At 36.7% G+C, this 26,203-nt stretch overlaps 2 protein-coding genes across 2 annotated transcripts in view; one reads left to right on the top strand and one right to left on the bottom strand.

The window, feature by feature from the left end:
• LOC134496145 (nuclear anchorage protein 1-like) overlaps positions 1–6,608 on the top strand; it is a 63,339-nt gene extending 56,731 nt beyond the window's left edge. The window contains exons 20-23 of the mRNA XM_063301901.1: positions 334–423; positions 1,881–1,979; positions 4,665–4,726; positions 6,336–6,608. Of these exons, the coding sequence (XP_063157971.1) occupies positions 334–423; positions 1,881–1,979; positions 4,665–4,726; positions 6,336–6,425 (341 nt within the window). The 3' untranslated portion in view covers positions 6,426–6,608. The remainder of the gene's footprint in view (positions 1–333; positions 424–1,880; positions 1,980–4,664; positions 4,727–6,335) is intronic.
• A 1,566-nt stretch (positions 6,609–8,174) lies between these two features.
• ITGB1 (integrin subunit beta 1) overlaps positions 8,175–26,203 on the bottom strand; it is a 30,602-nt gene continuing 12,573 nt past the window's right edge. Inside the window, exons 4-16 of the mRNA XM_063303450.1 lie at positions 24,732–24,954; positions 23,055–23,225; positions 22,072–22,310; positions 20,409–20,567; positions 19,508–19,603; positions 18,566–18,655; positions 16,841–16,981; positions 16,493–16,695; positions 15,616–15,854; positions 14,042–14,264; positions 12,765–12,997; positions 11,703–11,869; positions 8,175–9,356 (exon numbers count right to left, since the gene is read on the bottom strand). Coding sequence (XP_063159520.1) covers positions 9,291–9,356; positions 11,703–11,869; positions 12,765–12,997; positions 14,042–14,264; positions 15,616–15,854; positions 16,493–16,695; positions 16,841–16,981; positions 18,566–18,655; positions 19,508–19,603; positions 20,409–20,567; positions 22,072–22,310; positions 23,055–23,225; positions 24,732–24,954 — 2,250 coding nt within the window. The 3' untranslated portion in view covers positions 8,175–9,290. The remainder of the gene's footprint in view (positions 9,357–11,702; positions 11,870–12,764; positions 12,998–14,041; positions 14,265–15,615; positions 15,855–16,492; positions 16,696–16,840; positions 16,982–18,565; positions 18,656–19,507; positions 19,604–20,408; positions 20,568–22,071; positions 22,311–23,054; positions 23,226–24,731; positions 24,955–26,203) is intronic.

The raw sequence follows: 26,203 nt of genomic DNA, 5'->3' as shown, positions 1-26,203 counted from the left end.
AGCTTAAAATCTTCTGTATGTTTTTATTTTTTTAGAATTCAAGTTACCTCAAACTTTATTCTACAATATTCTGAGGATAATTTGTTGTAAGGAAACTAATTGGAAGCCAATACTACACAAAACATTCCTTTTAAAAATATGGTACTATATATTTACAAATATTTTGCCCATTATTTTGATTACTATTCTAGTTGGAGTCTGAAATTTTAACCAGAATATGGAGAAAAGTATCTTGCATTTTGTTATTTTAAAAATCTGATTTTATTAGCCTTATTTGTCATTAGAATTACTCACATTTTTCCTGTTTGCTCTCTGTTGTGTTTTAATTTGCAGCTGAAAGGTTAAAAGGTATGTCATTATTTTTGCCCCAACCAGCTGGCACTAGTAGGTTCCAAGTGTTTAGTCTGCAACCTTCAAAACCAGGTAATCTATACAGTTGACTTAATGAAAATAGTTCTGAAATTTCTTTTCTTAAAAATGAATGGAATTATCAGATTCATACTATAGTTCTAGAAATTGTGGGTGCATTTATTTTAAAGACAGCTTTGCTTAATAGATGATTAATGAAAGAGTATAGATTTATTTTATTGTACATAAAGTCATTTCTAGTACTTCAGATAGATCAGTGTTTTTAAAATAGCATTCCCTGGAACCCTATGGTTCCAGGAGAACTTGATGGGGTTCCACAAAAGACTAAGAGCAATTTTTAAAAAAAATAGTTAAAACAGTTCCATATGGAACTAATTTTTATCAATGGAGTTTTGTCTCTTGATCAGGGGTTCCAGGATTCTTTTTTAAAAGAACTAACAGGCTCCTTGACCTGAAAAAATTTGAAATTCTCTGAGATAGATGAACTTAGTGACCTCCAGATGTATTTGATTTTTTTATTTTTTTATCCCACCTTTATTATTTTTACAAATAACTCAAGGTGGGGAACATACCTAATAATACTCCTTCCTCCTCCTATTTTCCTCACAACCACCACCTTGTGAGGTGAGTTGGGCTGAGAGAGAGGGACTGGCCCAAAGTCATTTCATTGACCATAGTATTATAAACACCTGGAATTTGGGTCAGCAAAAAGCCTCGCAAGACACTTTTAACTGTAGAGATCTTCTAGAATACCACCTCATATTTGAACAATCTGTAAATTCCAACCCACATCCCAGTTCTTTAAAAATATGGAGTGCATTGTATGTAATAACATCCTCCAAAGCCTAGATATATGTACAATGGAATAGCAGGTATTGGGTTAGTATGTTTATTTTATATTTTATAATTTTATATATTTTAGATTTTATTATTTTAGCCTTTGAGCCAGTGTTGACTCCTGGAGACTACATGGAAAAGTCCATGTAGATATCTGGGCAACGTTTTTGGAAGTGGTTTGCCATAGCCTTCCTCCTAGGGCTCAGGGAGTAGATATTATCACTTAAAAAAACTTTTCATAATAATAGTTTTAAATGCCAAATTTTGTTTGGTTTTAGATTTTGCAGCATATACAAATCTGACTGAACCTCTTTAAACATTTGAGTTGATTTGATCATTAAAAGTTACCAGATGCTTATAATACTTAATACATTGAGGGGTTTTTTTCCCTTAATATCCTGTGATAGTAAAGTGCACATTTTTAAATTCATGTTGATTCAGAAATATACCGAGACAAATTCTGAATGAGTAAATTAATTTTTTCCTGCTTTAAATTCATTAGGAATGGCAGATTTTATATCTTCATTGTGTCTTTTATCCTTTGGATACCAAGAAATGTAAAGAATTACTAGTCGTTACAGTGAAAAAAAATTCAGCATTCCTGAATTCAAGATAACAGTACGATAGGAGTCCAAGTAATCTTACACTGATCATCTTTATATATTTCCATGCAGTATGGGAAGCAAACCAGTTAACACAGAAGTGCTATTCCCAAAAGCTGAATTTGTTAAAGAGAAGACTATTGGGACCAGAGATAAAAAGCAATATAAAAGGTAATAACTCAAATGTCAATTCTATCTTCTCTATGGATTTTGAGAGGGGAAAAAGTAAAAGAGTATTCAAGAGATTGTCTTTAAAAGATATTGGAGAAAGAAGCATGCTTCTCTTTGTTAGGTAGCATAATCAGAACTGCACAATTTGGAAAGAAGAGCAATTGCTGTCTTTCTGGATGTGGCATGCCAAATACTTTACATCTAAATCTAAAAAAATACCACCAAACTGAAAATATAAATCTTTTTAATTAGTTGGTCAAGTGGCATCAAGTTGGGTTTGACTGCTGGTGACTTTTGGACAAATGCTTGCCATCTTGATTTGTTTCTTCAATTTTAATGGCTGCCCATTCAGCATATAACTCTGGGCAGTAATAACTTGCAGTTCTTCCAGGGACAATCCAGTAATTTATTTGAACCACTTTTTCCATTGAATTCCTTGTCTTCTACTCCTCTCAGACTTGCCAAGCAGGCAGGCTATTATCTTTGTCTTCAGAATGAAGTCTTTTGAAATGCTCATCCACACAGCCCCAGAAAATGTCCTTTTTTTACTGTCCTGGAGACAGGAAGAAGGTATGAGGATACCAAAATTGCTGCCTCCCCAATGATTCTTTTACTACACCTGAAGAGCAAGGCCTGTAGAGTCACTCTCCTTGCCCAGGGACAGTAGTTACCCTCTGCTGCTGGTGTCAGAAAGCAAGGAGCAGATAAGGGGGAGGTGATTCTTTGCCTTCTCTGCTGCCTCCCTCCATCTTTCCCCAGAGCCAGCATGATTCCTTTGTTTTCCTCTTCCTTGCCATTGCTGGAGAGCATTACCCTGAGTTGGCAAGGATGGAAGAGTGAAGCAGCCCTGATTCCGACAGCAGTGGCTTGGCAGTGGAGGAGAAAGGCAGGAGAAAGCCTTGGAGGTTACTGCTAGGAATAGCAACCTTGTGGGAAGTTTCCACTCAGTCCCTGGGCCAAGAAAAAACTTGCCAAGGTGGTTCTAGTCTCTCAGGCAACCGAAACAAAAATAGGCTTGGAGTCAGAGAGCCCCATAGCCAGACTGCAGGAAAAAGGGGTGTCTGCAGTGGCTAATGTTTGCCCTGTAGGTAGCTGTAGAAAGTAAAGATGACCTCGATGGAAATATGCAAGAACTGTTAACCTAGGCAAAAGGCAGATAGGTTGCTAATTGATGCAAGGTACAGGGATCATATGATCGTATCATATAATCCCTGTACTAAAAGAGCTACACTGGTTTCCAAGGAGGGGAGGGGAGGGGAGGGGGAGGGGAGGCCTGTCTGTCTGTCTGTCTGTCTGTATCGATCTATCGATCTATCTATCACTGGTTTCCAGTTGCTTACCAGGCAGAATTTAAGATGTATTGACTTTTTACTTTGAAGGGAGTTGGGCATGGCTGTTTAACAGAACCATTTGTCCCTTTATGAACTTGTCTGCAGGAGAAGCCTTTTTAATGTGTCCCGACTGTTGAAGGGCCTCTTCTGTATTGTCTCTTGGCTATGGAACATGCTACCTTGAGAGTTGCATTTGATCCTAACTCTCAGCATTTGGAAAATATGCAGAGACACATCTCTTACCTCAAGCTTTGAATTAGCATTTATTTATTATTATTTTATTGAAATAGTATTTTTTTTCCCTTGTTGGGGATGTGAATCCAATTTAATGACTCTTCAGCATCTCGCGACTTAATTGACAACAAAAGGGCAATGACATACACACAAGGCTTAAGGATTTCCTCTGCATCTTCTCTTTGTCTATTATTGTGTCTGCTTTTCTCAGGTCATTTCTTTCTGCCTTTGGTCCCAGGTGTACACTCAAAGCAAATATTCTGAATGTAGCTCACTACATTCTTTAAGTAGAATGTAGTGAGCTAAGTACTAAGTTTTGATTATATTTCTTGTAATTAAATCTCCTTTCTGTTATAATTATAAAATCTGTTTTCATTAATCATTGCTCAGGTTAGATTTCCATTCTCAAGAACTCTCCTGTTCACACACTTCAATCTGGGTTTTTATCTTATTTTTATGCTTGAATTTTCTTAGCTGTTTTGAGGGCTGGGCATAGTAGACAGGTGGCTATAAATCAGATATATTCAAGTACTAAGGCAGTCCAGGTTTGCTAAGCATTTTTGAACTCATTTTCAAGTTTGGATAAGTGCTGCCCCTTGCCAAGAATTCAGAAAGCCAAACTGAATCCAAATCCATTTTTCCTTCTGGTTGCATAGGAGGAAGAGAAGGGAGAGAGTAACCTCAAGGCTTTATTCAGGCTTATATGGGCACAGACCTGTAATACTAAGTTTAGCAGTATGTGGAAACACACCACAGTGAACTCATAAACATTCTTGCTTTCAACATGAATACAGTGGCACAGCTGTACAACTAATCCTTCAAGAACATGAATAATAGAGGGGAGAAATAGAAATAATAAAGGCAAATCATACTTCATAGTAGTTTCAAGGCAATTTCTACATGAGTTGAATCTGCACTGCAACAAAGTTGCATAGTTTGCATTTTAAAATGGCAACATAGTGATTGACCTACCATAGAAATATTTACATTGATGTTAATATTATAGAGTCAATACCATAAATTTGACTAATACTTCACCTAGCAAAAAATAAAATCAAGAAATATCAGGTGAACTTTGAATTGTTATAATACAATAATAGATTTTTATGTTTATGATTAGGGGGCACTTGCTCTTCACCCTTTCAGGGACTAACTCCTCTGGCTAATCAAGTTCAACATTTGGTAAGTAACTGTTGCTCGTCTAGAAAGTGGTAAAATAGCTCTGTAGTTAATATCTTGAAGGGACTACTAACCTAAGATCTTGACACAGTGACACGTCAAAAGGGAATGAGTTGGTGGTCGCAAAACTACTTTTCTATCTGAAGGTTTAGCTTGTGTGTTTGTATGTGTGTGCTGCACTCTTATCTGGATATTCAGTGAAAGAAAACAAGGGTGTGTGTGTGTATGTGCCTACAAATTAAATAAATAAATAAATCTGATTTATTTATTTATCCATTCATTCATTCACATTACTAGGCGGCTTGCTAGGATGACAACCCATCAGGTCTGCTGGTTACCTCGAAATCAGAATCTGAGGAATCTATTACACCTTTAAATCACCTTTAAAGTTTCAATGTCTGACATGCTATTTCATGAATATTTCTTTTTTCTAAATTGATAAACACAAACCAATGATGCCTAGGACCCACAGAATTGTGCTTTCTTCCAGGAAAAGAGATAAGTTGACTTTAATAATGCCCATCACTAGTTGCAAAGAGTAATTCACTAATTAAAAGCTAAACTCCACATTTAACCATGTTCAAACAAAGGGAGTCTGTTTAGGAACAATGGACTTCAAAATGGATTGGAAGTAGTGGTGCTTATCATTACAGCCGTGTGTAAAATGGAAAATGTTTTACCGTTTAAGCAGTACAAAACTTTTCAAGTTGGCTACATTCCAAAGGAACAAAATACAAAATAACTCATGTTCCATGGTCCATTAGAACAAATTCAAAGAGTTTCAAGTGTTGTAGGAAATTCTGCATACTCAGAACAGCCCCCTTGCCCCTTTATTCTGTTTTCATGACTGTAGAGTGTATGGGAGAAGATGTCCCTGACAGAAATACGCAAGAGGCGTTACATAAGAAAAAGGGCTGAAACATTCTTTTGAGTTCTGGGAAGCAAGAGAGTATTTGAAAGCAACTCAAGCAGACTCCTCCCTGACTCACTGGGATATTAGAGAAAGGGGAGGTAAAGCACAATAATTGTTATTTATCTCAATAAAGTAGAGTTCTAGTTTTCCTTTGGAGCTGATTTCTGGTCTGGTCTACCTAGCAGAGTTGATAATGACAGGGCCACAAGAACAGATAAATGGCAAATAAAAGAGACAGGTGCCATGTTATGAACCTATTTGCTAGACTTCCACTGTTTCATTTTTCACCAAAAGTATTTTCAAGCTGTTCTTGTCATGCTTTCTTTGACTTACTTTTGGAAATGGTTTTTATTTAAGTAAGCCACTGGTCCCTACCACACCAGGTTCCTTCCAAATAGTTTTCATGCTAAGAACATCTGGTTATATGAAGCAGCATTTGCTGAGCCTGCTAAACTGGAGGTGCTGGAGGTGAACTTGGGATCTTTTTCAAGCAAAATAAAAAAATGTTTTCTGGTATTAAGCTACAGTATAGCATGCATTTGAAGTTTTTAAATTAATTAATTAGTGGTCAGACTAACCAAGCTTGCAATTGCTAAAGGAAATGGACAGAATAGTATTTTCAACTAATAATCTGAAATGTGTTTTATATACGTGCATTATTTAAATAGTCTACACAGAATACTTATGTTTGAATTTTAGGATTCAATCGCTATTTCTGGAAAGGGATACCATCCTCAGAGAAAACTTGGAACTTCTCCAGGTATATGGCAAAATCTAAGAAACAACTGATCTAATTTTAGTCTTTTTTTGGATTAATTCAGTACTGTCTGCAGCTAACTTATAACATTCAACTTTGCTGAATTGTGATAAGGAAAAATTAAGACATACTTGATGAATCTGTTTTGAGACCTGTGAAAACTGTAATCTGCATTGGAATGGCAGTTAAAATAAAAGAAAGCTGAACTACCAGAACTCAAGTAAGAGTAATAACTTTTACTACATTTGATAAAAGTACATTTGTGCCTCTCTGAATTTTTTTTTTTTCCCAGGGTGTGTGGAATGGTTGATGGAACTGTCTGGGATTCAGTTATTTAAAAAACAGATCTTTGGTCCTAACCAACCAGATGTTTAAAATTGACATGGAACCAGCTAATACAATTGAGTACATCTTCATGTTAAGCCATAATATAATTTATTTCCTTATAGAATTTCCAAGCTCTCTTCATTTGCTCTGCACCATAATTAAGTAGCTAGCAAATGTTGTCTTATAAGAAAAGTAAAGATCTTCCTTGTCTTGTTTGAAACAGAGATCATAATAGCAAGTCCAGAAAAATTAGATGGGCTTATGATGATGATGATGACTCGGAAATCATGATGATGTGGATGAATATTGAGAATAATAGAAAATGCATTCATTGTAGTTCCTTCTAACTTGCAAAAGCATTTCTCAGTGGGAAATGTGAAATAACTGGGTACAAAGCAAATACATGGACGATTCTTTGGATCTAGGACTGTCCTCATCCTCCCAAAGACAAAATCTACTCATGATTCTAATGCAATGTAGATAGTTGATTGAAATAGAATCCTGGTTAACATATTAAATGCATTAAGTTGGTCTATACATAACAAAGGAACAGTAAGGTATGTATTTTCCTAGTTGGTCCTACAGAGGAAAACTTATTTGAGATTTCAGTGCTACAAGCAAGGGTGGTATTGTTGAAGCTATCTAGCAAAATCTTCCTAAATAGTAAGAGCAGACCATGTTAAACTCAAAATAAGATTTCCTGCTATGCACCAAAAGTTAGAATCTATAATAGTTTCATAGGATGTATGGGGCGGGATGAGGGTAGGAAACACTAATTATAAATGCTGAGCTCCAGATCTTTTCACAGTCCTATAGAAGTTGAAACATGTCTTACTATCTTTAAGTTCTAGCTAAACTGTTCAGAAAAATCAAAATCTTTCCACAATTTCCTGTTATATTTACTTTCAGGTTTCCAATGGCAGGCTTCCAAACACTTTCTTTTCCCTGGCACTAAATAAGTATTCATAAACCTGCCTGATGGATGGAGTCTTTTCTAGAGCTGGGATTCTGAACTTCCCTCAGAACTATTCTTTCACCCCAAGAAAACAGAAATAGTTAAAATCTCGCACTCTAGTACCACTGTCCATTAACTTAGTACATCCCTTGGAGATACTCCCAGCTCTCACCTGAAAGTATTCCCACACAAGGGTGGGGAGAAGAGTGCACAGACCCTCACAAAGGCATGACACTGTTCATATCCATCCCCCCCATTCCTTCTCTCAAGGCCAATCTGGCAGGTTTCACCAATCCTCACTCAGTCTGTCTGGTGGCAGTTCAGTTCTTTGTCCTTTTCTGCTGGTTTGCTGACCCTAAAAGGCCCACAACACTCCCCTAAATCCAGTTCTGCTGGGGAGATACCAAATTCTTACCCAAGGAATAGCCTTGCTCTAATACATTTTAAGAATGTTCAGCTTTACCAACACATACAACAGACAAAGAAATACCAGTAAGGTTTTTTAAAAGATTTTTTAAATTTAATAAATAGTTTCCTTGGTAACATTGTAAAAAGTGAACATTTGTTAAAATAAAAGGCACTTAATGTGGCTAGTATTGAACAGTTAACAGAACGGCCAGCAGCAAATATACATGCCACAGTATTTCCTGACCCAGAGTCATGCAATCTTAGCTATAGGATAAAGATAAATTACAACCAAGATTGCAAAAATAAACTGGCTTGACAATTATCTTACACAAAATGAAACCAAATACATTAAAGTTGCTAAAGCACCAGGCTTTAAACCAAGCAAGAAATTTAAAAAGAAACCGAAGGAACTGAGTCGCTAACAAGAGCTTTCTCCAACTCAGTGCCCTGTATGTGTGGGACTTTCAACTTCAAGTATGATTTATTTTTTTTAAGTCCAAGACCTCTGGGTGGCACCAGATTAGGGCAGCTGATTTAAAAGGGGGTCTTGGCAGTGTAGTTGTCAGTACTACAACCAGAACTTGAATTTATAAAAGGGGGTTCTTAATATTATCACCATCCCTGTTTTAAGAATATTAAAGCTCTTATTTTGGATCTATTTTTTCTTTTTATTCTTATACAGACCTTGTGACAATTTAAAATGTATATGCACATATGAAATTTGCAAATAAAATTACATTATGATTTCTACATTACTGAATACAGAAAGTTGAAAGTTAAGTCTCACATTATTCACAAGCTAAAGTAAATTTTGTATAGTTTATTAGTATTTGGCTTGTACTACTTGTGCAAGCCAAACCTTGATATACTTATAAGGCTAAAAACTGTTCTAATTTTAATACTTAATGCATAGGCAAATTGTTTGTTTATTGTTTCATTCCATACAAAAGACAGGGTAGAATAAAAAAAGCACCTTAATTGAGTAAGCTATGATCTTAGCTGAATAGGATATGCAATCTCAAGTTTTCTATCAGTCCTTTGTTTATTTGCAAAAACAAAAAAAAATTCAAAAACAAAAATACTGTACATAAAAAAATTGCATAGGAAACAATTGTGTAAGTAAGGAACTAGTATTGCCCAAAGCTAGGTTACTATGAGTACAAAACTGGTACATTACACACAGTGCTGTAAAGTTATAAAGCAGTTTTCATTTCCCCTCATACTTAGGATTCACTACAGTCGTCACTGCACTCTTGTATATAGGATTTTCACCCTAGAAGAAAGAAAAAAAAAGATTATAGAATAAAAATCTGACAAGTTACTGAAAAGGTATTTTCACATATTGTCAAGCCAATCTAGAGATCCATGTACACATAGGACCCCACAGCTCCTGCAAAGGACCACAGGATTAAAACAAGCAAGTAAATGTTTTTTTGGGGGTGGTAGTGGAAATACTATACGTTATCTAGCGCTTTTAATTTTTACTAAGCATCATGCCTATCACAAATTATTCTTTAGAATATGCAAGGGGGCTAAAGGAAAGGAACTGCAAATATTCTATTGATAGGACTTTGACTACAACACTTTAATTCATGATGATGAGATGGGTGGCCATATAAATTGAAATAAATAAATATTAAAACAAACAATTTTAGGAACGAATATTTGAAGTGTTTACATGCCTCTATTGATTCTATATTCCCTCCAGTGTATACATCATTAAATCAGAAACTCTGGATACATTTTTGGCAGTGCAAAACTTACACTGACATTTCTGTATCAGGAAAACTCACAGACCGATTGCTCCTTTATTACTCACAAATATTTAATGATCTAACTAAGATCAGCCACAAAATTAGTCTCAATGTGAACACAGCAAATCCATCCTTCAATATTGAGGAACAAAGCTCACAAACAGCAAACAGAAGAGAGGACTTGCGACTCACACACAAACCCTGTATAATCAAGTTGTTTAAGCATGGATGAATGTGTTCCAGATTACACAGATGTTGAAATGGCAAAATGATTTGCAACGAACAAATTCTCTATCTTGAAATGCATAATGTTCAAGTGGTTACCAGACTTCAAAAGTTATTGCATCCAAGAATTATGGACTCCCATTATGGGCTGCAGTAGGGAAAGTGTTTGTCTTTTTTTCAGGACTATCACTTACAGTCATATAAGCAGATTCATATAGCACCAGATTGTTCAGTTGTAAAGTAAAAAAAAAAACAATGTCAAATAACAAGAGATGTAATGGTGATATTCTAAAAGAAGCAAGGATAAAAAAGAAGAAAAGGAGGACATTTATGTCAAGAATGCAGGATATTTACCTACACTACTAATATTCTGGTTGTTTAAAAGTGCACTCATCAATGCAAAGGCTGCAGGGGCTTTATGCCCCACATCCTGATATAACTGAGAAGGAGAGGGTAGTTAAAGAAGGTCACATATCCTGGCACTGAATGAGGGGTCGGGATGGAGGGACAGAAAGCAACGAGGGCAGGCCAAACGTGCAACAATTTAAGTATGCATGTTTTATATACATTAACAACGAAGTTCAACTTAACTTTTTCTACCTCATCACACTGCCTTTGTGTCCAGCTGGAACAGAAAGCGGGCTTCAAAAGGAATTATTTTTTATGTTGGGGCTAAGACTGATACCTGCCTTGTACTCCATCTCCTGGCATTGATGCTTTTCTCTCTAAAACATGTGTTTAGTTAGTGGCCATTGTCACAACAGCCATTTGGGGACAGTGCATGCAAACACTACCAGCATTCTCAAGCAACTTAACTAGCCAGCTAAAAGAAGCAATTTCAGTGACAGTGCACTAAATAAGTTATTCTTCCATTAACAATTTAAACTATTTTAAATTTAGCTACATCTTGCCCAGTTTATTTTACCAGATTTGGAGAGTATCCAATTTCAACATTTGCCAAGCCCTAAGACTGGAAAAGGGCCACAGCCCAGAAGTGTAACTACACTAAACTGGCTCTCTAAATTCTATTACTTAATTCAGAATATAACACAACAGTTATAAAAATCTGTTAGGAACCAAGCAATGGTTAATTAAAGTTGCATTCAGCGAGTCTGAAGAAAAGCACGTGCAGAGAGAAAGAAATAGAAAATACGAACGGAAACTTAGAGACCAGCTTTACGTCCATAGTTTGGATTCTTGAAATTATTAATAGGACTCTTGTATATTGGATTTTCTTGCTGAAGGTAGAAAAATCATCAATGTGGAATACGAGAGAGAACATTCTAAAGAAAAGTCATGCTGTATTGACATAAAACTGTTAGTTCCTTTAAGATTCATAGTGGTATTCAATGACTTTCAAATGAATAGAATCCTACTAATATCCTCAAAGAGAACAAAATATTGTGGCCTACAACTAGAAATCTAGGTGTTAATTATTTTAAAAAATTAACACTTTTAAGAGAATTAAAGAACTATCCATGAGATAATACTTCAACTTGAAATGAGCTGGAAATACACAGAAAGCAAGTCTGGCTAACATACGCTGTACATTTTTATAAACTGATGCCTGAAATCTCCGAAGCATGCAAATTATCTCCAGACATGTATGCCCAATGAAGGTAATTAATGTAATGACTCACGGTATCCCATTTTGCATTCATCTTTTCTTTCTCAAATTTTGCAAACTCTCTTCTATCATGAATGATCATAAGTAACTTCCAAATCAGCAATAAAGCTAGACCAATAAGAACAATTCCAGCTACCACACCAGCAACAATTGGAATTATGTCAGGACCAGTTGGACATTCTAGCAAACAAAATAAATGAAGCATAATATTAACACAGTGGGAACATGAAATAGCAACTCAAACACCTGAATAATTTCTGCTGTTCTTAGATATTCATTCATTCATTCAATTACAATATATGCTGCCCAACTGGTATTTGCATAAATGAAAGCAAGAGAAATTCTTTTCTAGAGATGTGGCATGCACACAGGACAAATAGATGCACCACAGCTTCAGGTTGTCTAAGTGCAGTTTTGATACAAGAATAAAACCATACCAAAGCTTAGCTTTTGGTATAGTAAGTTAACTGTGCCATAACAATCTATAGCAATACCACTTGATAGAATGAAATCTGGTATCTGAGGATATCAGAGTGATCTGATCTAATCTGATCTGAGGAATGTGTAAAGACCAAGGTGGGATTTTGATCAGGTTCACCAATACTTTGGGTTGTTTCCAATTTAAAAGTACCTGCATGGATTAACTGTTGAGTGAGAACTGGACAATCAGGCATAAAAAAAAAACTTTGTTTACTATAATCAATATAGTTGGTTGAAGGAACCAATGAAGGAAGTGGCCTGTCCATCTTGCAGCCACAATAGCCACAAATAGGCTACTGTCACTAATACCTCCAAAAGTCCTTTGGTTGAACACAACATCTATGCCTTCTGTGGGTGCTCAAAAAGGCAAAAACTTCTATAAATAAGGAGCAAACATATTCTCTTGATTTTTAATAAAGATTAATTGCTAAGAGTTTCATTTTAAATGTGTCATTTTTAGGGAGGATGGTAACAACACAGATAAGTGAAATTCTGGATATTATTAGATTAAAAATGGGGATAGATAAATGGAATTGTGCTCAAGAAATCCCTAAAAAAACCTGTATCAAAACTGTATCTGAAGAGCAAAACATACCGGGTGTCTTCACCACATGGACAATGGCCTTGTTGTTTGAATCAACAGAGTATGTAAAATAAAACCAACAGTCATCAATATCCTTCTCCTTGCAGTGAGTCAGTGCATCATATTGTCCAGGCTGTGGCAACTTTTCTCTGCGGTCTACCAACTCCAAAGTAAAGTGTGAACATTCCTTTTCACACCGTTCTTTCTTTTCTCCTTTGTTAAAGGCTTTGCACTGGACACAATCTCTATTTGCAAAGCAGACAAACCACAAGTTAGTATAACAGTACTAGAATAATACCCATTTCATTAGGAAGGTTTGACAAAAGGGGCAACCATAAAGTTAAATAAAGGCTTAAATCTCAGGTTATTTAAACATTATGCGTTTTTCCTTTTGGCCTTGACCACATCATCTCTTAAAGAAGATTCTGAAACAAACTGGTATCAATATTACCATACAATCCTGCACTCAATAGACATTAGCCTAAGTACATTTTTAGCCTGTAAGACTACTAATTAAAGCAACATTTGAAAGGAAAGGGGGGTGGGGAGAGAGAGACGTGTAGAGAGTTCTCCTCAAAATCTACCAGCTTATGCTGCACAGGATTTTTGGAGGGAGGGGGCACAGATCCATTTGCCATTGTTCCCAAGGATTGTATTTTGGAACTTTTCCTTGGGCCAGTCACCCTCTCTCAGCCCAACTGACTTACCTCACAGGGTTGGGGGGAAAATAGGAGAAGGGAGTATTGGGTATGTTAGCTGTCTTGAGTTATTTATAAAAATAATAAAGGCGGGATAGAAAATAAATAAATAAATAAATAAATGGCAGGATAGAAAACAAACCAACAAAGGCAGGATAGAAAATGAATGAATGAATGAATGACTGTTGCAGCACCGGGCCCCACTTCACTTTGGGGAAAACAAACGGCTTTGAATCTAAGACATTCATATAGTGCCTGAGCAATACTTTTATTCTGGTGATGTACTACTCCAGCAAATTTTCTTTCTGATGAGATGGCAATCTAATGCTACTTTAACACAAATATGCTCACCCCTCCCTTCCCCAGACCATAACCAGGAGGATGGTTATCTTCTGCATGGAAGTGCCTCTAGTAGAACCTGTGAGGTTCTAGCCTCCACTAACAGGAGACCTTTATTTCTGTTATGGGGATTACTCTCAGATTTAATTTCTGGATAACTGAATTCTAGAATGGCACTGAAAAAATACCTCCTGCAGCAGTTTGCAATCTCATAGGAACCAGTTATTTTTACTATAAAATCAAGAATCTTACTTGTGCTCTGCACAGACGCCAAGACAAGTCTGACATAGCTCACATGTTGGTCCCTGAAATTTGGAATCGGTACAGTTGCATATCCCACATTCACATATTCCTCTGCCATTGCAGATCTGCCCATTTGCAGCTTCACATTGAGTTGTATCCAGGGGGCACTCACAAGCAGAGCCAGAGTAATTTGCCCAGCATTCACATTCACGACATTTACATTCACCATGTCCTACATTTAAAACCAGAAAAAAAAAGGATATTTTATCTTAGTTTCAACATAAAAAATATACATATTACAAACTTCTGTCGGGCCCAGCCCAAGAACAAAAAAGAATCAGTCCAGCCAAACTTCAGTTCTTTATTTGCTAACACCACGTAGACCGAATCTTGCCAGACTAAAGCTACTCTACTTAACCTAAGGGGAAATAACCTGGGAAAGCTCTAGCGCGGGGCTATTCTGAACCTCTCGGTTTTCCCACAACTGCCCCCTGGACTATGTTTCCTCTTATCTTTTCCCACTTCTTGAAATGTTCTCCCTCCTTCCTGAGAACCAGTGGCACTGCTGAAATCCACCACACCTTCACACTTTCTTTTCAATTTCTGTCAAGTGGGGCTGGATTTGGTAAGATACTTTATGATCAAAGCTATCCTGAGGAGCTGCTACTTGAAGCCACGAAGTGGCCACAGCTGGAAGACTTTGCATGGCTGTTTTGAGGCCCTCCTGAAATTATCTGGGTTGTGTCTGCAGAGGGCAAAAGATTAGAAGTCCTTGGGTGGGATTAAGGGCACTGCACTGAGCCTTCAGGCCGCAGGGCTACTTTTGATGGCAGATTCAGAAGGGTATTTCTCTCGTGAATAAAATGCCTCATTGCATTTGCACAGAACTAAAACCCAGTTCTGATGTCTCAAGAAAGCATGCAGGAAGATCACAACTAAGCCTGTTTATTTTTAGAGAAATAGTTCTCCTTTTTACTAATTAAAGAGATTCCAAAGCAAGAAACATGGATGATAAAAGGTTCTGATAAACAAAGCATGCAACATCTGGCTACTTCGATATTATTTGAAATTTGCATGTCAGTGGTGCTCAGTTTTCTCTGCCAAATTATATCACTCTATACCAGTGTTTCTCAACCTTGGCAGCTCTATGCTGGCTGGGGAATTCTGGGAGTTGAAGCCCACTCATCTTAAAGTTGCCAAGCTTGAGAAACACTGCTCTATACTGTACTGTACAACAAAACATAGGTACATACTGTACTGCACATGAAATTATCCTCAACAAGATGTACATGGGACAGCATGCAAAGGTTTTCTTCTTTAACAGACCCTTTTATTTCTGGGCTTATTATAAGGGATCACTTTATCCCTAAGTCATCTTCTGTGTACCACGGCTAGATATAAGAGCTTTATTTTGATTCCATTTTCTGAACATTTTCAATCAATTAAAGAAATGGAACTGTGTCAGAGATGTTATTCCTAATCTGATCCCTGTTTCTCTCGTTCACTAAATTCTACTTTATCATACTAGTTTCAAGCTCTTGTCCTGCTTCTAAAGCTCCCTTGACAGAAGAGGACTTCATTACCTCCACAAATTAAACCATCGGATCGATCACAATTGAAGTTATCGCACTGGCAGTAGGGGCCAGAATAGATTTCATTTGGATTCTCTCGCTTTCTGCACACGCACTGTCCGCAAATACAGTCACCATTGTTGCTACATATTTCAGAGCTGTTAGCCTGCCTACAGGTGCCTGACATGTCTTCACTATTTACTTCTTCCATGCTGCATTCGCAATGCTTTCCAATACGCCCAGGTTTGCACCTAAAAGGGAAAATGGATCATTGTTAGGAATAGAAATCAAGCAGCCGGTTTCCTTCCTTTATGCTCTCTTAAACAGAAAAGGAAGACAAGAGACTGGCTGGATCTGGCTAAAAATGTATTTAGCCCAGCATGATGCACTTTATCGCGGCCAAAGAGTGGCACTGGGGAGCTGGACAAGGCTGGACAGGAGGGCGATCGCCCCCTTCCACTGTGGTTCCCCAACAGCTGTCTAGAATTCAAGAGATGATATGCTGCCATCAAGACCGGTGCCAACAAATTGGTGGCAACCACAAATATATCAAATTCCATAGATTAACTATGTGTTGTCTAAAAAACATGTTCATTTATAATTAGTCTTGAATCTCACATTTACTTTCAAAAAATGACCCCAAGGTGAGATAAGAAAAATTATCTCTGCCCACATTTTCTACATAGCTATCATAGCTGGCCTTCCTCTCCCTTCATTCTAGGCTTAAAGGCACAGAGTTGTTCTTTTAGGGATCTCTTTTAGCCTTCTGATCACCTCAGCTGGCTGCCTAATAAGCTGGCCTTTTCAGAACTTGGGGATATAAACTTATGTAAGAGACTAAAGTTACAGATTTCTTTCATGAAAACACAATAAAGTACTATTTATATACCTGCAAGCACCACACTCAAATGTTCCATTTCCAAAATGGCACAGAGGGCTGTCATCAATTCCTTCATTATGGCAATCACATTCGCAAATGAACTCCAGATTAATTTCTACTTCTTCGGTGAAACCAAGCGGCTTGATTTTAATTGTTTCATTTTGCCCTTTTTCTGGACACTGGTTAGCTGTTATTTTAATCTCAAACCTAACCTGTCAATAGATGATGTAAACAATAAAAAGGCAATTTGTTCAAACTGATTAAAAGAAACAAGTACTAAGTTTATATAGGACAATGCTATAATGTGACAATGGGTACATAAGAAGTCCCTCATGACTCCTGCACACCAAACCTTACCTCATCTCCAATTGAAATGTTGGAGCATTTTCTTCCTTCATCTCCTGTTCCATTCACTCCATTCTTACAGAAAGATTTATATTCTATTGCTATCTCCTTAGGTAGTTTGTTGTTTTCCAAAATAACTTCTGAAGACAACGACTAAAATAGAAGTTGAACATTTAGTTATATCAACAGAATCTAAATGAATGTGCAACTCCTGCAAAAGACATTTTAACAAAGCTCTTTCAAGGAAACTATTTTGTGTGTGTGTGTGCACGCACACCTTCAAGTCAGTGACTCCTGGTGACTGCCTTTTCTTGGCAAGATTTCGGAAGTGGTTTGCCATTACCTCCATCCTCCTCAGGCTGTGTGTGTGTGTGCGACTGGCCCAAGGTCACCCAGCTGGCTTTGTGCTTAAGATGGGACTAGAACTCAGTTTCCCAGTTTCTAGCATGGTGCCTTAACCACTACACCAAACTGGATTCTCTCAAGGGAACTATTATCTATAGATCTTGGCTTCCATAAAGGAACCTTTTAATTAATACTACAATACAGTCATACAGTCAATGTTTTAGAAACCTGAATCAGAGATGGATCACTTATTACTTCTGCTAAGTCTTCACAACCCTTTCATCTCTCCAGAAACACACATGCATATATAAATAAAATGTATATCAACTTCCTTTATATAAAAAATAAATAAAATTTAAATAAAATGAAAACTATTCTGGAGGGAAAAAACTCCATTTTCTTTCATTCTTAAATAGTTTCCTGCAGAGCAGTGTAAAGGCTATGATCTCAACTTCTTAAGTCCTACAAAGAATGGTTAAGGGAACTAGGCATGTTTAGCTTAAAAAAGGACTGAAAGAAATGTATTTCTATTTCTGCACATCAAAAGACAAAAGAAAGCAGCTGAGACAGTGATCTACAAATACCTAAAAGGCTGTCACATGCATGAAGGGGCAAGTCTTGTTCTGTTGAGAGTCAGGGAAGTTGAGGATCAATGGGTTGAAAGAAAGGAAATTCTGGCTGACTGGCAGGACAATACGAGCTGTTAAACAGTGCAACAGTCCCGACTTAAATGGGTGGAGCCCTCCCTAGACTTTTCATTCAGGGACTGCTGGGAGAGTTTAGAGTAGTGTTTCTCAACCTTGGCATCTTTAAGATGTGTGGACTTCAACTCCCAAGCAAGGCTGGCTGGGGAATTCTGGGAGTTGAAGTCCACACATCTTGAAGTTGCCAAGATTGAGAAGCACTAGTTTAGAGGATTCCTTTGCTGAACAGGTAACTGAATTAGATGACATACATGGCCCCTTCCAACTCATACATTTTATGGTTCTATTACACTTGCATAACAATTTGCATTGGAAGGATAGAAATGCAACTAAAGTGAAGGCAATGTTTGTTGAAAGCAAAAGAATATTCAACAGCACAGAAATCAGATAGCAAGCAGATATTTTCTAGAAATATGTACATTCAATTTAAATGACTGTCTGTGTTATAAAATAACTGTTCCAATTTATTATAATTATGGGATTCAGCAGCAACTTAGTGTTAAATAAAGCACTTTGCCTTCAAACTGGAAACTAAAAATATATGTGGATTTAATATACAATTTAATTTAACGTAGTCTGTTGTACCTGATGGCAATTCTGAAGTCAATGGGAATGAAAATGCAGGTTTCCTCTTCATTAAAAAATCATACTGAATTAAAACAAGAATTATCCATTTAGGTGGACTTACATTATAAGCATCAATAATCAGCTGAATCACATTACTGGAGTTTGAAGACAGCATTCCCACTGCAGACTTAGGAATCAAATTCTTCAACTCCTTTACAGACAAGGAATGAAAATATTTTAATTACCACACTTGTTACCATTTTAACCAACATACACGGATGCTAGGGATACCACCATTTACTGGTCTCCCCACTATGTGATGAAGTTTTCCAATTGCTCTTTCCTGTCTTCTATTTTCTCCATTATCATGTGCAGCCACATTTCTAATAATCAGCATTCCTCTACTTACGTCTGTGCCTCAGTCTCCCTCCCTCTCCCAATTTAGCTTAAAGTCTTACTAAACTTTAGTGTCAAGTAATGTATGAAGTATCACATGACTTTTTGCAAAGACACTTTCCCTTCTCTTTGCAAAGTGCAGTTCATCCTTGCCTAACAGTCCCTCACACAAGTGATGCAAACCATTGTCTAGGAATCCAAATCTTTCTTGACAGGATCATCTTAATCAGTTGTGACTTCCAGGATACTCCATTTCCTTCTCATCCTTCCATCAGCGTGGAATGCAATAGCCTAAATTCAGCCATGTCTTCCTACTGGCTGTTTGTATATCCACTGAGAAATGCTTCATGCCAGTGCAAAGCATAGTTTTGTTTCTCACAGGAAACATTCTCATCAGGCAGAGACGAATGGCAGATGCTTGGTATTAGAAGTGGGATTCTTAAATTACTAGAACAACTCTGGGAAGAACAGGAAAGGTTTCTATCACATCCTGAGAATCCTCCAAAAGATTCTATCATAGAAAAGATGGATGGAAACACTACTTGACCCCAAGCTCCTTCACTTTCCTACCTAGGGCTTTATACTACCTGGGGCTTTTTACTAGGGGTTTAAACAGGGATCTAAGAGTTTCTTTAAGCTACAGAAACATATATCATTTGATCATTACCTTGTACACTGGCTGAAATTCCTCTGTAACTGCAAATATTATCTGAATATTATTGTCACTTAGCTTCTGAACAAGATGAGCAATGGAGGGATAATCCTGAAAAATGAAATTTAGGTTCATGAGACAAAGTATTCAATACATATTTGAGTATAACGGACAATGCATTCTCTATACATGATACTTTTATTTTTAAAAACATATGCAGATAAAAAGTGTTTTTCTGTAAGAATTATAGTTATTCTCCCATCACCCCAGCATTTTAAAGAAATCTTGTAACATTCAGATTATACAATGTCTGCAAAAATAAAATATATTTCTGATGCTTTTTGAACTGGATTTATCTACCAACTCTGATGAACAGTCAAATCTACAAAGCAATTTACCAAAGCAGAACAACATTACTTCACCTCCTAATATAAGCACAAATTCTCATGAATTCACAGAAAGAATCTCATTGCTATAAACCAAAGTGGAGGGAAGAGGAGGGGTCATAATGGTGGTGACCATCACTCTCCACTCCTTTTTTTTTAAAAATGCAGGGAAGAAACGATAGAAGAGCGTATATGCAGCTCAGGGTTGAACTGCGGAGTCCTTGGTGCTCTCTGAGCTTGGTTGTTTGCTTGCAGATGTTTCATTACCCAACTAGGTAACATGATCAGTGAGAGGGAGGGTGGGGTTTGCTCCCTGTTTATATACAGTAGCTTGCCTTGCCAGAGTTGGTGGGGTGTGGTTTTCTCCTTGGTAGTTCCTTGATTAGGGCATTATTTTCTGCTTGACTGTTTGCCTGGTGTTAATCCCTGCTTATCTGGGTGTTGCTTGCTGGACAGGATGTGTTCTGGTCTTTGTGTTTCCTTCTTAGCTTTTTTTATTGTCTCTTTTGAATTCTACCAAACATACTTACATAGTAATGGCTCATTGTGTACATATTATTTTCTAAATGACATCGTCCATCATTTGGTAAAACAATTCCTCCAAGTTTCCCGTCTCCAGCAAAATGGAAGCCAGCATCCGTGGAAAAAACCAGTAGTCGAGTGACATTTCTTCTCCATCCAATTTTTGACTGGGAGAGAAAAAGGAATTTGATAGAACATATACAATTAAAAATTCAGCAGCAAAGAAAACAAAGGAAAGAAGGGATCCACATATCCATGTATTGCAACACATAAGGAAACCTAATGATCCAATCTGTAGACAAGGCGGTATCTTATTTTAAACAATAATTTAAGAAGAAGCGACTGTGCAAGTATTCTGAATTTTTTACTGGATGTGCTGGCCCTCTGAGGCAGCTGTTGCCAGCACGATTCAAAGAGGCCATGGGATAAGAGAAATGGCTATTAAAACTGGACCTTCTGAACAAAAATACAATTTGTGCTTTCCACATTTCACTTTACTGAACAAAACAAAATAAAAAATTGCTCTTCTAGCAATTTTATTCTAGCATAGATTTTTATGTTACTTATCATCCAAAATCACACTCAAACTTTACAATTTTGTAATATATTGCAAATATCATGAAATAATAGGCTGTGGACTTGAAAAATCAGTTGCCAATATTTATGGGAATAAGACTTGCACAATACTAAGCACACAAGTCACAACCTGATCTCTAGTCCTTTTTTAATTTACTGAGAATACATAACTAAATAAATACGAATAAATAAGCTGTGTTCACTTTTACGTACACTGGATAGAAAAAAACCTTTATCCTTTGTGTGTTTACTCAGAAGTATATCAGAAGTTAGTTTGAATCAACTTAACTAAGCAGGCTTAAACAGTAAGAAGGCGCTTAAGAGTAGATTTATTAGTTTATATAAATAGTTCATGGAAACCTATGCTAATGAAATGGGAATTTCAAACTCATATGAAAATGAACTTCACTAGCAATAAGTCATTGTTGTAAAATATGAAAAGAAATATCTTTTTATTTTAAATACAGCAGATCTTCTGGAGGAGATAATCTTCGTCCTTTCACGGGAACAAAGCTGAATATTCTCAAGGTTTATTATGGGTGGCATTTATAAAAAAAGGATTACAGCTATTCTTATAAAAGCAGTAAGAGCCTGTGGTTGCTGCTGTAAATCTGGGGGGAGTGAGACTATGAGGGCCACTACGCAAAAGATATGCTACCTAACTTACACACTATGCGTATAAGCAGCTTCCTATTTCCATGCCAAATACATTTGTACTTCTCTATCTCCTTACTGTATCTGTATTTATGTTACATTATGCTTGCATTTATATATATTCCTGCCACAAGAGTTGCAACAAGCCCATAAAACCATATGAGTAAGTCAGTTGGTTTTAATTATTTAATCATTTTTCTACTCTTTTATATTATGGATTATACCTTCTCTGTAAGTTAGAAATTGTCAAGAACATAAATTGTGTTATGAGTTATGAAGGGATAAACACAAATAAAATATAAGTTTTTCCCCCCTCAACAACTGTATCCAAGAAATCACCTTCAAATGCCAATTCATTTAACCTGGTTGACAACCATTTTTACACAAGTCAATTATTACAGTAATAATAAAAGTATGAGAGGAAAAGGCAGTGCCACTTACACCACAAACAGCAACCTGCATTATTGCATCAAATCCCCCTTCTGGAGAATCCAAATTGCCTGAGATTTGCTGTTCACCTACAAGTGTATTGAACCAGCTTCCATTGCTGGTAAAGTTGAGTACGTTCCGGTAGCTAAAGGGGCTTGTACAGTTTAGGTCACCGGTGCAGGGATTCCTGAGTTTGGCAGGCGTGGTACTGATATAAGGCATTACTGTTTTTTCAACAAAAGAACCAAAGCCTGAAAGAAAAAAGGAAGTATCTTCTAGTGTTGTCGTTTTTCAATACAACTGAAAGCTCTACGTGAAAGCAGGCAAACGGCTGGACAGTTCATGACCTGCAAGGCTGCGGTCATTGGCAATTCTATAGGAGCATCTTCTAGTCGTTGCTCTCTAAAAGACCCCGAGAATTAATATTGTACAAGTTTCTGGTCTACGTGCTTTATCTAAAAAGTAGAGACTATTAACTAGAAAGAACACCGTACTTCATCATACCAGGAATGGGTAAAATCTGTGGTTAAGGAAATCAGTATTATTGAACAAAATAAACCTTAATTCTTTATTAAAAGACAGTTTCTGCTAATTTTATATACTTCTATTTCCCTTTGCAGGAATTTTTAAGAGGTTAAATTCAATGCTCAGAACCAAACTCCACATTTATAGAGAATCTACACAGTAATTAGAATGGAACCAGCAGAAGATGCTGTGTTGTAATTTGCATCTATTTTTCTCCTGTTTAAGGGTTCAGCTAGGACAACCACCTCCAGATTCTCACCTTTGTGATGACCAAATTTATTGTTAGCTTGACATTCTAGGAATATTTATGTCACATGTAGTATGCACTCCCCTCCTGATGCAGAATTCATAGTACCCTGAAACAGGCTTCCTAAATCATGTTTACATTTGCAGACAATTTATATTATATGCTATACCAAGACTGAAAAAGAAAAGAAAAGTATAATCCTATGCATAAGCAAACTCCATACCAATTCGAAAATCCGAAGTTATATTCTTCATTTTACTCATCAGAGAAGTTCCAAGACTTTTGACATTTTCCAAGTCATCTTTCATAGAGTAGGAGAGATCCATAAGGTAATAAAGGTCAATTGGATAATCTTCAGCTCTCTTGAATTTTAATGAAAATGTCTGTGGTTCCCCTAATCACAGAAAAGCAACGTTAAGCTGAGATTCCAAATGGCAGAAAGCAAAAATACAAATACCTTCATTATGAAAGATACGTATCTAACAATAAGCTTGAAGCAAAAATATTATCTAGTTATTACAGTTTCTCAATATTAGAGTCTTTGGTCAGTTTGAATGTTACTTATTTCAGAAAGCCATTCGGACATGAAGTCATAAATAAAAACTGCTTATTATGAAACTGGAGGCCCTAATTTGGATTCCCATAGCCTCATATTAGAAGTTGCAAGTAAGTGAAGCTAACTTAGGTATGCAATGCATCACTGAGAATGCTTTCGCTAGAAAAGCAACATTAAGAGGTATTAACAGAATTGATATCAACACTCAGTAACTACTGCATGCACCTATACATCATAATGTACATATGATTTATTATAAACAAGTAATATCTACTGCCCCATTTGCTTCCTTAGCAATTAGCTATATTGCAAAATTCTACTGAGAACTCTCTCTGTTTTTTTAAAACTATTTTTGGATGTTTCTCTCACTTTTCTACCCTTAAAAGGGTGCTAAAGGCAGCTAACAAAAAATAAATAAAACAAAATATTAAAACACAGAATGATGCTGAGTTAACATGAATAAAACATATCAAAATCATTAAAATGGTTTTTAAAATTTTAAACAGATTTTAAACCTTTTAAAAAAAGATCAGTGTAATGAAACACGGAGGTCAAATACAATTTCCAAGGGAGACCATTCTATGATTTGGATAAAAACCTGAAATAAATAAATAACTGAAATGTTATTTTATTCTGTAAGTAAAATTCAATTTGTGGGAGGTCTGCTCATGCTGGCTATGATAAATTTATGGAAATGATACAAAGAATTCTTACTTTTGTATAAATTTTGACTGAACAATGGTGGAGAAGCATAGCAGTCTGGAACAACTAGTCCTTACAGATCATGAATTACATCCTGAATGGACCTGTGAGAAGGAGCCAACAGCTGCAGGTACTGGAACACAGCTGTAACCCACTGCTAGCAAAATCTTTTCTGGCTCTAAAGCCAGACCAACATTAAATTTGCTACAGTAGCAGCAGTGGAAAGCAAATAATTTATGTTTCAGACTTCATTAGATCACCTCTTCCTTCTATTCCCTTGGCACTCAGAAACTACTACAATGTCTATTAACTGGAGGCATATATAAGTTTCCTTTAAGCAATTCCAGAGTCTAGGAAAAAAAAAGTTAAACGTTTTAAGACCTTTCAAATCTCAAATTAATATTTAGTTTTTTGCATTTATTTCAAAATCGTTCATGAAAAGCAAATGCTCTAGAAATTACATTATGCCTTGTTTCATGAAGGGTGCTTATTTAAATTAGTAAGTTATTTCTTGAGTAAGTATAAACGAAAGGTTCATGAATAAATGAGTATTAAAAGATATGTGAGATAGGTTCATTATGTATATTATGGATCGGTCCCAATCTCCCCACTTTGAAAACAAACGTTCACAAATATTTTTACCTTTCCGCAGCTTTAACAACACTTGCTGTGGTTGAATCTGGGTAATATCTTCTGGCCTGAGGCTCTCAGCAGTCCCTTTGACACGATTTGTTACTTCTTTGTTTTTTAGCAATATATGGGTGCCTCTGGGATTTTCAATTTCTTCTGGAGGGCAGCCTTTATTTTTTAAAGTTTCCAAGACATCACATCGTGCTGCAGTAGATTCTCCCTCTTGTAAAAAGGTCTAACAAACATGAACAAGATTAGTACAAAATTACTTGTGGTACGTTTGTATTTAGCTATAACACAATCTTGTTTCCAAGAACCCAAGATGCCATAACATTTTTCGCTTTTAAAAGCCAAATGTGAGTTAAGCTTTTAAAATGCATATTGTTACTTTGATACAGTCAATGCTAATTTAATGAGATCTCCCTCAGCTGTGGATAATTGTTGGACTATATCATACATTTTCAGTTTAATAGTCTTAGGTGCTTTGAAAAGTTGCTTGAAAAATAGTATGAAACAAAGTAACAAAAATGCAACATGTAATTGAAAAAAGGCACAATAAATTAATGATGGCTGTAAAGTTATGGCTTCAGGCAAGAAGCCACACTATCAAAAGGGAGAGACTTCAGGCTACAAGAAGTGGAGGCCAAAGAATGACTTCATGCTCCTAAGGGAAGGGCACACGGAGGAGAAACACTGAAGTGTAAGCCAGCTGGGCTTGTGCCAGGAATACATTTCCCTCCAGCACTAAGAGAATGTGGCCAGAACTAGACCACATAGACAAGACAAGCAGAAACCACAGCTACTAGTGACCAGATGTGACGGTTCATGAACAACTTTTTGGCCCGATACTCAAGGTGTTGGCCGTGAAGCTGAATCATACAAGAGCAAATGTATGCAACTATAAACAATAAAAAGTAGTTTTGTCTAGCATCCCATAATGTGAAACTGTGATCTCTTCTAAGAGAATGGGAAAGTACATGGAATCTCTTGATGTAGTACCCTGCCTCTACAACAGTGTTTCTCAACCTTGACAACTTTAAGATGTGTGGATTTCAACTCCCAGAATTCCCCAGCCAGCATGGTTGGTTGGGGAATTCTGGGAGTTGAAGTCCACGCATCTTCAAGTTGTCAAGGCTGAGAAACACTGCTCTACAAGTACAAAAGTGTGCTGCTTTTCCCTGTGAAAGAAATAAAATGAAATTCATGACTTTAAAATCTTGCAATCAAGTCACACTGTTAAATTAGGTTTTACTAAGAATGAAACCACAGTCTAATCCAGCTGTTCTCTATTTTGGCTAGACAGCTTCCTTCTGGAGTTCCAGGTACAGAGATGTTTCTCATTACCTGCTTCTGATCCTTTTCAGCCTGAGGTGACAAGAGACGGGAGCTAAGACCTTCTACATACAAAACGTAACTTCTTCCAACAAGGAGTGCTTCTTTACTAACATTTCAGGTCTTACTCTCCTCTTCACACAAACTAGCAG

The sequence above is a fragment of the Candoia aspera genome, chromosome 4, assembly GCF_035149785.1.
Source record: "Candoia aspera isolate rCanAsp1 chromosome 4, rCanAsp1.hap2, whole genome shotgun sequence".
In the NCBI taxonomy this organism is placed as follows: Eukaryota; Metazoa; Chordata; class Lepidosauria; order Squamata; family Boidae; genus Candoia; species Candoia aspera.
The sequence above is the reverse complement of the archived record's forward strand: the minus strand, read 5'-3'. Positions and strand labels throughout refer to the sequence as shown.